Consider the following 13,559-nt stretch of genomic DNA (forward strand, 5'->3'; position numbering starts at 1 on the left):
TTGTGGCTTCAAGGCACATAGAGATAAGAGAAACCCTGCTATGACACCCTGCAAACAAAGGAGATTAAATCACCTATTGGAAACACAAAAGCCTACTCCCTGTACATATATACAAGGTTTATTAAATATATTTTCATCAGCATGCTGACTGCAGCTCATCTTAAATAATGGTTACAGGTTTACCACTATTTTTCTGTTCCTGTTTTTTTTTGGCAGAGAAAAAGCTACCACGTGAAACAGGTTGCAACAGTTCAGAATAAGCAGCTGTTCTACATAAAAAAATTGATAAAAAATAATTCTCATCTTTTCTTTGTACATCTAATACCTCAGGAATCACATTCCCTTTGACATAACAGGCTGGACAATTTAACAAAGAAGCTGTTTTCAAAGCTGAAGTGTTTTTTGAAAACTGACACGTGGTAAAAGATATGATCTGGAAAACCATATCTCTCTAAAAATCTCATTCCATTCTCCCCGTCTATGAAGACGCTTTTCGACATCTGTGTTCCCATCGGTCTTGACAAGTTTCCCAGTCCCTGCTGATGAGAAGCAAAACTACATCTTCACATCCATACCTGGACCCTCATTCATACTGACAACATATTGCTGTTGCTGCCATGCTTGACAGAAGGGATGGTGTTGACTGACTAAGGCATTATGTAGATTTAGATTGTTTAACACTTTGCATTTAGTTCAGAAAGTTCCAATTTTGTCTTTTATGATTACAAAATCCTTCACCAAACCTTTCAGTGTCGTTTCGTTGTAAACCCCACATGAGATTTTTTTCACTTCCTTACAAGACACATTTGAGTGTCATTCACTCATTGGTGTGGAGTGACTGGGGCTCTTTCCCCTAACTTAATCATTGAACTTTGCAGCTCACAATGAAATCCTTAGACAATTTCCTCTTTGACCAGCTGCTCATCTTAGAGGGCTGCCTAGCTTGCTGTCCACTTCTTAACAATTGACTCCACCATGTTCAAAAAGATATTCAAGTTTTTGGACATTTTTTATACCATTTTCCTGATCTGTGTCTCTAAAAATAATTATTCAAGATTGTTTTGAAAGTTCCTTGGTCTTCATGGTTGAATCTTTGCTTGATATACACTACCTGACTGAGAGACCTTACTGACACAGGTGTATATTGCATACAAATAGAGGTCTCTGAACTAATCGAGTGGCTTGGTAAAGTAATAGTGTGCACCGAAATTAATTCAGGTTTGCCACAGCAAAGGGTCTGAATACTTAAGCAACCATGAACCATGATTATTTCCATATTTAACAGTTTATCTATTTACTTTGTTTGGTTTGAGTTTGGAGTAGCTTCTGTATATAACAAATATTAAACTATTTCAAAGAGTTATGTTTGCAAGGTTTAAAGCAACAACTTGAAAAGTGTCCATGGGACCAAATATATGAAATGTTGCTGTGACAAACATTTCCATAAAATTCCTCTGTGGAAAAAAAGATTTTAGTAGTTAAAAACAGCTGGGTGTCTATGAAATTTATAACACTTCCTCTATTAGGTTTATTTTGCTAACAATTCAAACGCCAGCTCCCCATTGTTGTCAGCAATGTGTGGGACTCCAGCCATGATTCCCAAAGCTGTTCTGTTTTCCCTGGAGTAAGAGGCTGAGGGACTATTTGAACAAGAACTCCAGAGTCCAACCAAAAGGCTGACTATCTCCACGTTTCTCTGGGCTAAAAATAAACGCTTCCCAGCTCCGTTAGCTCCACGTTTCCTATTCTCACACCCCTGCTGCCCCCAATGAACCCAATCCCATCCTCACCAGGTTGAACTCCCGACTAAACATCATTATCCCAGATAATGTGGCCAGAAATTCATAGCCCTTATAAAACTGTGTGCAGTTTGGAAAGCCCCACTTCACAATGTAACACACTCTCCAGTCAATGTCGGTGTGTTATGTTAACATTAAAGCAATTCTGCAATTTGTTTCAGAGGTTATTTAACCTCAGGGAAACATTTTTTAGAAGAAATATTGCCGGAGCAAGAGTAATTTCACCTTTATTCTTACATAGTACCTTTCAAATCGGAGATTCTCAAGGCCCTTTATATAAATTATACATATAAAAAAGAACAAGTAGTACGTTTATTCCATGCTGAAAAGAGAAGAAAGAAAACACAACGTTTCAGCCATGGAGCCTTCAAGGCTGTGTTTTCTTTCTTCTCATTTCAGCGTGGAATAAACCTATTACTTGTTCCTTTGCAGCCTACGCATGCTGACGCAGCTACCCATCAGAACATATAAAAAAGAAGTCCGGTAAATAATACACTGTATTAATGTGAAAATAAAAGAAGGAAATAGATTAAGGAACTGAAGGTTTGAGTCGAGATTTAAAACCCTCAGAGGTCTTTAATTTGGTCAAGAAGAGTATTCCAAAGATTAGAGACTATAGGCGAAAAGGCTCAATCCCCTTGTAGCAATCCAAGATCCTTGTAACATTGAGGAGCCTAGAACCAGCAGAATTAAGCGAGTTTACTAGTACATGTGAGGATAGTAACTCTCAAAGGTACAAAGGAGATAGACCATGCAGCACCAGTTAGGTCAACAAGGGAATTTTAAAGTCTGTCCTATAAGTAACAGTCACTACTCCTCATAACTGTACAACATTTTAATATGTGACAATAGACCACTACTTAGCAGTATGTAGGTCCACTGCATATCTCTAAAGACAGTATCAGCTTTTCCAGTGCTGCATCTCTTATGCAGAATTCATCTTTTTTTATTTTTTTTATATCTTTAGAGCTGAGTGGAGCTGAGACTTTCTCTAGCAGTCTTTCAGGGCTATCAGCTTTCAGTGTGACGAACTGTGGTTTTGCAGGTCAAGAGCGGAGCAGACTGGCCTCATCTTAGACACCAGTTCAATTCACGGCCCAAAACTCAACACACTGGCACTATCCAATAACCGCTGGCCCAGGTATGAATGTGAGGATGTGTTCAGATCAGCATGCAGGTAAACGCTATGAATGGAAGCTCTCATGTTCAGTGGCGCTGTGCCCAGCTGTAGGCATGGCATCAGTTCCTTCATGTTTCTGGAACACCGATTTCATGGCCAAGTGCAAAGACGCGAAAGTATACACCAACCTGCGGCACATCAGAGTCAACTTGTAAGCGCAAGAAGTAACAATCCCTTCTTCTTAGATGCTTTCCGACTTGGTCAGACAAGGAGGACAAAAACAAATCTGGGGAATAATTTCGTAATGATGATGATATGAAAGACAGGAATTCAAATATTAATGTTATGTATTTAAGTATTAAACAACAAAGAGTCATCATTCACTTAACAGCAAAGAATGAAGTGCTTAATGATTAAATACAATCCCAGGGGACTATAGAGGCAATCCAGATGTAAGTGAGGGAAGAAAGGTGTGTCCACATGTTACCTTTCCCCTTACTGGCAGAAAGAATCAAGAAACAGGATCCTTAAGGCATTGCAACAGAAATCCACTATTAAATTTAAGAAAGGATAGGGAAGTGTTATTTTGAAAATATAATTACCACATTACCGCAGTTACTTCCCAACATCTCTGAGGACTGAGTGGAGCCAGACAGTCAAGTACGACAGTCAAAACTTAAGTATGTTATCACATAATAACACTAATGTTCCAAACAACAATACATAAGTCAGAATGCATTCTTATTGGGTACAGTACTGGAATATAAAATATATTATGTAATACCCCCAATATATTGTTATTGGGGTGCCTTAATAATAAAACTCACCCAAAGACCATAGTAAATGTTATTTAACAGAACTTAACATAATTTAATTCCTATTGTCGGCCTGCTTTTTACATCATCAGGACACTTCTCAGCCATGACTAACACTGCAAACTCACAGCGGCAGTCATTCTAGACAGCACACACTTAATAGAAGATATCTAGACAAGGCAACGCAGAACATGAGCGAGGCCACACGTAGGATATCGGATGCGTAAATATTTTGAGAGAATATTTCTGTTATATTTTCGGTAAAGGCTGATTTTCTAAGGGCTAATGAAGAAAACGCAGATCAGAAGATTCTGGTTAGCCAAAAGCCAGATAGTAAAGCTTTTACTTATACAAGCCTTAGAAAATGTTGCAGAATATTTTGTTCCTTTCTGGCAAAATATTTTCAGAACACAGTGTGTCTTGTTATATTATGCCATATCATGTGATAATGGACACTGTTGTGGTGTCAGATATCAAGAAGGAGAGCAGTTTTTCAATGTTTTACAAAAACCAGGAGTGCTATATGCACTGTCCTCTGTTCTTACTGAGCATTAGCCTAAAAATTAAACCATGAGTGTACAGTTGCTGCTGTTAAGTACTGGCTGCGGGAATATTTGGAACTCTAAAACAAGAAAAGGAATATTCAATTTTAAAGCACCAAATATTTCAGCTCTTTCCTGTTGGATTTATTTAAATGCGGGGCATTAGTTTCCAGGGAAGTCTCATAGAGCTACCACCTGCAAAAATTAAGGGGAACTGTAGTCCCAATTTCTCAGACTGGTAATTAAATCTCCGTAGCTAAATACATTAATTGAAGGTATCGCAAAATTTGACAAATTCTGAATTAAGCACAAAATCACTGTGTTGCTGTAAACCTCTGGTCTTGCCATGGGCAAGTGAGAGTTTGCGAGAAACCGGCCCTTCCTGCTCACTAGCCATTGTAATGCAGGCAGTGTTAACGAGCAGTATTTGTTGGCAAACCCGTCTCAAACTCAGGAGCAATACTTCTATTGGATTGAAAGGGATGTATTCACAAGCCTGCTTGTTTACAATGTAATAGGGTCGGTTCACATCACCAGAAGTTTTGTGGCCTCATTCTGATTCACAGACAATGACCATAACATAGCGTACCTGCAAATACTGTCTACTTTGTGAGGTAAATTGAAGGTTTTACACATTACCGTGTGCATCTGAAGTGCTCTCAACAATGGAGACTCTTTCTAACCCAGAAATATAAAAATAGCATAGCAGTTCCCCTTTAAAGAAGGTTAATCTGAAATTCACTTACGTTTTTAGATAATTTTGTTTGCTTTAGATACAGTACAGGGTGCCAATGCTAACGTCCTTAAAACGCATAAAGCCCACACAGAATTCGGCTTCCCTGGCCATGTAGGACACCTCATTTTTGTGAGCTGTAAGGGCTGATTAAAGACACACTCTAAGCTCCCAGTCAACCACAAATTCTTAATGTGCCACTTCATAGCAACTATCTGCTTTCCAATAAGCTTCCTGCACCTTGCCCACTGGAGAGCACTATTGGGACTGGGAATTTTTACTTGGCAGCTGCGCCAGTTCTAAGATGTATTCCATTAACAGAAGGGTTTCAGCACAAACCAAAATGCAGTATTTAGAACCTTGTACCCTGAGCTGACTTGTATACAGTCCGGCTTTGCTAAATGTTCTGTACACCGCTCAGGTGGGTGTTACAATTCAGTGGTGGATGCCCCTCTTGTGTGTAAATCTCTTGTATGTTTTCCCAATGAAAAATAGGACTTCCTTACAAAAGCTTTAGTATTTTAGAAAACAAAAGACATTGCACAGTTTGGGGATATATAGCAAATTCAGAGATTGCGGTAAAGATTAATTAACAATCCAGTTTGCTCACCCATTACCAGTGAACAAAATGTGGAAAGAAAAAGTGGAAGAAATAACTTTTTCCATCACCTGAACCACATTTACCTGGACCGAATTTTGAATGAATGCTCTGAATTCAACGGCCAACGACCATGTTCTATATATTTTGCAAGTATGTACGTTTTGCAGAAGTGCACTTCTTACACAAACAACAAACCTTACCTCTGAAGCTCCACACATAGGCGGGACACAATTTAGACTTTAAATACAAGATTCTTTAAAAAAGCTCAGCGCACATTAATGTAGAAGAAAAGAAATAGGTGCATAATGCACATATTTATCATTACTTGTGTTAGATCTTATAGAGATGTTATTTGAGTAGCACCTTAAAGTAATGGCTGCAAACAAATTCAGACTGAACAGCACATGTTGCTCACATCTGTCCACCTCGAGCATTCCCTCACATTTCTGAAGACCTTGAAATTTTAATTATATTATCATCACTCGAGCATTCCCTCACATTTCTGAAGACCTTGAAATTTTAATTATATTATCATCACTAACGGCTCCAAATTCATTATTAACCCCATACTTTAAAGTCTCACTATTCTGTCTAATAATTATGATTTCATAAATGTCTGCTCACCTCCAACTACAACAACACACCTCAATATCACTAATGTACAGTCTGGCATTTCTACAGTTCAATTTAAAAATATCCAGCCTGTTGTTTACAGTAACATCTTATTCTGCAGAATCCAGCAAAAAAATGACAGCTCCCACTGCTCTGCTGCGTGCTCATTGGGCGCTTTGTAGAATTGTACCTTCCTGTTGTACCTCCCTTCGTGTTTAAGAGTTTGCCTGAAGCAGCTCAAAGTTTATTTAAAATTAATATATGTATTTCTCTAGCCTGGCTACGTTGTTCTAATTCCCAAATTCAGGAATAAACAAGTCGGGAATCAAGCCAAGAGCTAGTTATGTGAATGGTAATTGTGTTTACTAATTCACTGTCACAGGGTGGACTATGAAAAATCTATGGCTTCACCCCCCTCACTCTGAAAAGATACAGCAACATAACGTTTGCAAGATGTTGGAAATAATACTCTTTCCAACAGAACTGTCTTTATTGTATAACCATGTAGCATGACAGCAAATAGTCTGTAATAAATGTAATCTTCTTGGTGAACTTTGTGATTAATTATTCACATTCAAAGCCATTAAGACGGAGACAGATGTCAACTGATCTTACTGATTCATGCAGAAGTATAGTACCGGCAACTTTACTGGAAAGCTTGACATTGTTGAACACTGTTTTCATTAAAGCCTCTCCACAAGGATAATACGCCCATTAAAAACCAAGTCAACCCCAACCCCATTGTACCATGACAAAATCAGGTGTTCATCACAAATTCATCACTGACATTAACATCGTTCTGCTTTTCGAAACCACTTTGCTGGCAGTATTAGATACATTTTGGTAAAATACTGTTAGACTGTTAAAAAAACAGATTTACATGCATATTTGATGGCAGTTCAAGACATTTTCAAATACTCAAAACATAAATGCATTAAAGCACATTAGTTTATCCCAGAATGTCCTCATATTTAGTAACACCAACAACACTTTGGAGATGGGATTATAAGACCCTCCTACACTTGATTTCTCCAGTGCCTACAACACTATACAGCCCATACTGCTAGGAAGGAAACTGGAGGAGATGCAGTTTCCCAGATGGCTCGGAAATTGTGGGATGTATTGAGGGTGAGCTGGAGATGGAGTACAGAGGACTGGTCAGCAGCTTTGTGGAGTGGTGTGAGGAGAACCACCTGCAGATCAACATGGCAAAGACCAAGGAGTTGATGGTGGACTTCAGGAGGAATAAGGCAATCTGCCCAGACAACAAGAGGAATCTGGTTTCAGGTGTACAGGTATGGTGTCACAACAGGTCAGTGCTGCCCCTGCCCAGACAACCATGGTATGGTGTTCTGTCTACATCTGGTTTATAGAAGTGCAATACGTGGAAGTGGAATGGGCAATTTATTTATTATTCACAACTGTGCAATAGTTGCAACTGTTACCTACTCTATGCAATATGCTTGGGAGTGTGCAATATCTATACTGCATCTTCCTTGTGTTCAGTATATCCATACTTCTTTTTGTGTGTGCTTTTTCTGTTTTGTATGTAATTCTTTATCCAATTTGTTAAAATTTACTGTATTGTATTACATTTTACTGTACTGTGTTGATTGTGCCTGGCTGCTGTAGCACTTGAATTTCCCACATGGGATTAATAAAGTACCTACCTACCAATATTAAACGAGATTAAACTTAATGTTTCAATGCTCTTCCACATCACACACTGCAGTGATTTCAGAGTCTTCATCTTAACGGAGACTACCAATTCAAAGGCTAATGAACTATCAGCCAACTACAAAAAAACGGTTCAAGCACAAAATATGAATCAGGCTTTTACTATCAGTTTGTCCATTTCCAAAAATGGTTCACAGGATTCAAACCACATTCCCAACCAAAAGAGCTGCTGGAGCCAAATCTGTCCAGTGTGCGATGAGTCTGTTGAGTTACCATGTGCACAGATTCATCTGTAAGCTTTAAGTACCGATCTAAAGCTGGTCTTGCACGTCACAGGAAATACAATAATCATGTTTAATAGGTACTGTACCTTAAACCAGACAGAATTATCTCACTACAGTGTAGTAATGAAATTACACAAGTTTCCACCTATTTTTTACCATGATGCAACACGAAATGAAATTATAGTTAGTGTGCAACTACTGTGCTTCACAGAGCCGAGCAATGATTCTGACATCACATCCAAGACTTCAGTCTCCAATCATGAACACAAAAATACAAGGAATGTTTGCTCAGTACACCGTCAAAGAGAAAAGCTTTGTGCCCGCACCCAGACGATTAGCTAGATAATCCCAAGGATCTGAGAGGAATTGCTGGAAAGCACTAATCCCCACCACTGTCCAGGCTGAGCAGTCAGTTGCTCAGGGCTGGCCAATTTAAACACTGCAGTGAATATACTAATGCTGCAATTCATATCCATTATTTCTTAAATTGCTATCACAATTATTAGCACGATAGTTCCTGAAAGACTGCTCAAGTATCAACACCGAAACAAGGACCAAAACATACCAGAAGCAGATTTCCTAGGATCCTTCAAGGTTTTTTTTTATTTGTCCAGCTAAACGGATGTCATCTAAGGGTGACCCTGGAAGACCCATTTTTAATGTACAAAACAGATTTTTTCTGACCGTATGCCAGTTAAAAAAAAAATACTATTATTATAAAAAATGTATTAAAGGGGATTACTTAACATTTATAATGATACTTTTACCAGATATATTAGAAATGATACTCTTATACAGCTCACCTGCCCAAATGCCCCCCCCCCCCCCCAGTGTGGGAACACTAATCACGACTAACACCCTCGTAAGTGAATAAGGACCACAAGTGCTTCCACATTAAAGGGCCCCAGTGGTATCCGCCATTTTTCAATCTGCGAGTCCCGCAGAGACTCCAGCAGAGTTAGAATCAAAATGGAGGGCAGCTAATGCAATTCTCAACCGACAACAGAGTAAAGACTGTCGGACCACGATAGGTCATGGGGGTAGCTACAGATGAGGGCAGATGAGCATACCCGCTCAACATGGGCAGGGCTTTGTCAATAGTGCTCTATTTGACCCAGTGAATGACACCTCACCAGCTTGAACTGGTGCTGGCTGGAATAGGAGGCTGAACCTGGAATCTAACAAATCATTTCCACTATTGACGCTACTCAGAAACACAAAATTCTCAATCACATTTCACAAGTGAACAGACCCCCCCCCCCCCCCCCCAATAAAAAAGGGTGTTTTCCGACTGCAAAATAGCAGTTAAAATGAAGTTATCGCCATTTTAATGCAGAGGCATAACATTAAGTGTAATATGCGGGGATGATGGGACATAGGCTCTGTGACTAAGCATCTGTGCTTGTGGCAGGAAGGTTGCCGGTTCGTATCCCACGGCCGGCAGAGGAATCCTACTCTGTTGGGCCCCTGAGCAAGGCCCTTAACCCCAACTGCTCCAGGGGTGCTGTATAAATGGCTGACCCTGCGCTCTGACCCCAAGCTTCTCTCCCTGTCTGTGTGACTCATGGAGAGCAAGCTGGGGTGTGTGAAAAAGACAAATTCCTAATACAAGAAATTGTATATGGCCAATAAAGTGATCTTATCTTAAAACAAATGACAACACACATAATTCTGAAAAGGCTAATTTCCGAGTAATATTGTTCATATGCAATTTGATTGGGTGTACTGTACATTAGAGTATAGAATTTGAAAGATGGTTTGACCGTTTAAGAAATCCATCCATTTACTTCAAATTCAGGGTCGCAAGGGAGCCAGAGCCTCTCCTGGCACAACACGGGCACAGGGCAGGGAACACCCTGGACAGGATGCCATTCCATTGCAGGGCAGACAAACGGAGATATGCACACACTTGCACCTAGGGCAAATTTTCCCAAGAGCCTATTAATCTATGTGTTTCTTTGGACTGTGGGAGGAAACTGGAGCACCCAGAAGAAATTGAACAACGGGAGAACATACAAACCCCACACAGATAGCACCCCAGGTCTGAAACTGAACCAAGGGCCACTGAGCTACCGCATGAGACAGCGATGCTAACCACTGCGCCACCTTTGAAAAATTACTTTACTAAAAAAAATACCGTTCAATAGAAGATCAGCAGTTCCCAGTTGGTGCCCTAACATTGTAACTTTTCTTTTAATAATAGTCTAATAGCATTGTTATATGATGTGTAAAATGTTGTAGAATTTATGTCACAGAATGGTCATGCCTTTTCACACTTCGTTATTTGCAGGACATTTTTTTTCAGTTTATGCTTAAACTTCAAATGCTGCAAGTTAACTTTTCACTTCATTAGGTGGCTGAACACACTCTCCTCCTTTGCGTGTTGTCTCCAGTGCTGTGCAACACCTGCTTCAAACAAATAATGCTGCTCCCCAAACATCTTGACGAGCATGGAGCTGGCTTTGGATTCAACTAGGTGTGGGACCTCACGTTCATTCGCTCACTACAGTAGGTACCTGTAGGTACTGTTCCAGTCCGTACAAGAGGACACCTAGAAATGTCTGTGCTCTAACCTAAAGCCACAAGCTCTGCTTTCCTGGAGAAAGGAATGGCACAGTTAGCCTACCTTTAAAACAGAGCTAAAACTCAAGAAGTGCAATGTGCTTCCTTAACCTGCAACTGCCATGGGATGCAAGTCTGTGAAAGAAAACTCTTCATCCTCCTATAAGCCTGCAGCATTACATATGCCTGTTAAAGAAATTACACCACTTTGAAGAACATCTCCTGGAGCTGCTTTGAACCTGATACAGCAGAAAGCTAACTTGATCTCTGAATTTCCAGTTTTTTTTCCCCCATTTCGGTTCTTTCTTTGGCTCATTTCAGTATGCTCGCTTGCTGCTGTTTCCCCCGTGCCTGCAAAATCTATTTGTAGAACACATGAAGCCAGTGGGCTTTCATCACAGGTTTATTATTCACAGCTCCAAGATCAAAAACAAGATCTGCTAGCCCTGGCAAAATGAAAAAGTTGTTTTCTGGAAAACAGACCAGACGTTCCGTTTTAACCTGTTTTGCTTTTTTGTGTCTTTTTCTTAAAGTGAAAATGACAAAACTACAAAACCCAGAACCCACCCACCACCACACACACCTTTAACCTCAGAATTCAAGAAGCATCTGCACAGCATTTTCTGGTTTCATTCAGTTCAAGTACTTTTCAGGAATGGCTCAAGTCAAATGATATATAGAAAGCTAAGATTCCCATGGAAAACGAATGTTAAGCTTAAGTATACCAGAAGTCGTTCGGAATTCTTTTGTCATCATTCCAGAGAGCAGGACTCACCAAAGAGAAGGTTCATTAGTGGATGCGGAGATGAAGGCATGCAATTTGCCAGTCTCAAAAATGTCTAAGGAATTAATAATACAGTGCTAGAGGGTTTTTCCACTAACTGTAGCAAACCACCGGCTTGCATTCCAAACCAACTACATCCAAAATACATGAATGAAGGTGCTACAATTTCCCCACAATCTAATACCAATTACAATGGATCGCCACAGTTGCAATGTCACCGGGGTGTGAAGAAAACGACTCCTTACAACAGACGTCTTTTAAACCTAATGAATCCTAACACAAGCCACACCATTAGGTCTGCAACCGCTTGCCTCCTTCACTAGCATGTTCTAATATGTTTCCATTCTCATGTTACTTTGCGACAAGATCTATACAGTCTTCTGAGCAAATGTCAGGTAAGGATATTATGAACCTGAACTGGGGATCGTTTGTGGGCAACACCCCAACCATAACCTTATTCAGACCGTTCTCAGTATTTTCCCCCCGACGATTCAGGAAGGCGAACAAAAAAACACGTTCTTCATCATGAAAAGAGGGGATCACAAAACGCTTCGAAAGCAACAACTTTGTAGCTGGAGGAGTATTTTTTTTTTTGGGGGGGGGGGTCTTATTCCAATACCATTCATCCGTATCAGACAGGACAATGCTCATTAGCTCAAATGCGTTACCTAATCTGGGAGCAGTGGGATAAGGCTCGAAATCCACATGAACACATCGGAAACACATGTGGCTGATGTTCACCCATTGTGTTGGTAAGACTGCTAGTTGTTATAGTGTTAACGAAGTGTTTGCTCTCAAGGCTCCAGCAATGCATTGTTGTATCATCCTTGCGCAATCGAATCACCTACCAAACGATAGTTCAACGAATCGCCAAAACACACAATAGAACACAGTTAACGACACGTAGTTAAAGCACTTATAAGCAACGTGAACGCATACTGTCTTCCATCTATTCTGGACAACGTCCGAAGAATAGGTTTATGAAAATAAGCGAGAGCCTCCACCCCCTTTCTGTACGAATCTGGGTGTGAATATGGCCCTTTGGACGGCGACAGGATTCCGAACAAAAAGAAACTCTTTCAAAAAACGTGACACCCATGCCAGATATGCTATACGTGATGCAGTCCTCTTTTGTTTAATAAAACAGCACGCAAAACATCAAACAACCCCTTCCCCCCGAACAGCCAGCGAAACGTATTTTCCTGGAATCGCCTATTGTTTACGGTGTCCTAGGTAAAGGTGCTCGTTGCGTGCACTGTCACGGTGCTATTCACGGTACACAGAAAGCATTGCAGGCACCTCTGCCCCAGTGCACTCGAGTGGCATTTCTCGAGCTGGGAAAAAAGGCAATCTGCCTAAAACATGTTAAAAAAAAACTCACACACTCACCCAAAGCTCCGTTCCCCAACTCATTGCTGTTTGCTCCTCTTGTGTCAAACCTCCTAGACTGTAATTCGTTCCCCCAGCTGAAAGTCTCCCAAGCTAGTCTCCCACTGCCTGCCTCGTCTGCGCCCTCTTCTCGTCTCGTTTCCTCAGCGCTCCTCGCTCTACTCCAGCTCAGCGGAGCCGTGTGTCTGATTCACCGCTCGCAGAGGAAGTTGGGATCTTGGAGGACACAGGGAAAGGGAGGTCCGGGTTTCTTCGGATTGATCGTTAAAGCCAATTGATAGTTTATCAGTAATCGTTAGCAGTAGTAATCGTAATCGTTAGATAACATATTGCTTAACAGTAATGAGGAAATACGTCATTTTTTCCTTTTATCTTTTTTGAGAAGACAGGAAGAGTACTGTAGTTATCCAGTGCAAGAAGACATGGTTTGAATGTAGTTCAGGTGGGTAGCTACGTCAGCGTGCGTAGGCTACAAAGGAACAAGTAATAGGTTTATTCCATGCTGAGAAGAGAAGAAAGAAAACACGACGTTTCGGCTGTGGAGCCTTCTTCGGTTGTAAGAACGATAGCTTTTAATTTTTTTGTAATTAAATGGAGAGGGAATAAATTGGGGTTTAACAGGAAGCTACAACACGAACTAC

General features: G+C 40.4%; 1 protein-coding gene across 2 annotated transcripts in view; it reads right to left on the minus strand.

Annotated features, from left to right (window-relative positions):
* The window catches only part of fnbp1l (formin binding protein 1-like), a 93,784-nt gene extending 80,458 nt beyond the window's left edge, over nt 1–13,326 (minus strand). For both annotated transcript variants that reach the window (XM_088599020.1, XM_088599019.1), the window contains exon 1: nt 12,919–13,326. In XM_088599020.1, coding sequence (XP_088455146.1) covers nt 12,919–12,942 — 24 coding nt within the window. In that variant the 5' untranslated portion in view covers nt 12,943–13,326. The remainder of the gene's footprint in view (nt 1–12,918) is intronic.
* Between the last annotated feature and the right edge of the window lie 233 nt (nt 13,327–13,559).

This window comes from Lepisosteus platostomus, chromosome 11 (assembly GCF_059453375.1).
Source record: "Lepisosteus platostomus isolate fLepPlt1 chromosome 11, fLepPlt1.hap1, whole genome shotgun sequence".
Lineage (NCBI taxonomy): Eukaryota > Metazoa > Chordata > Actinopteri > Semionotiformes > Lepisosteidae > Lepisosteus > Lepisosteus platostomus.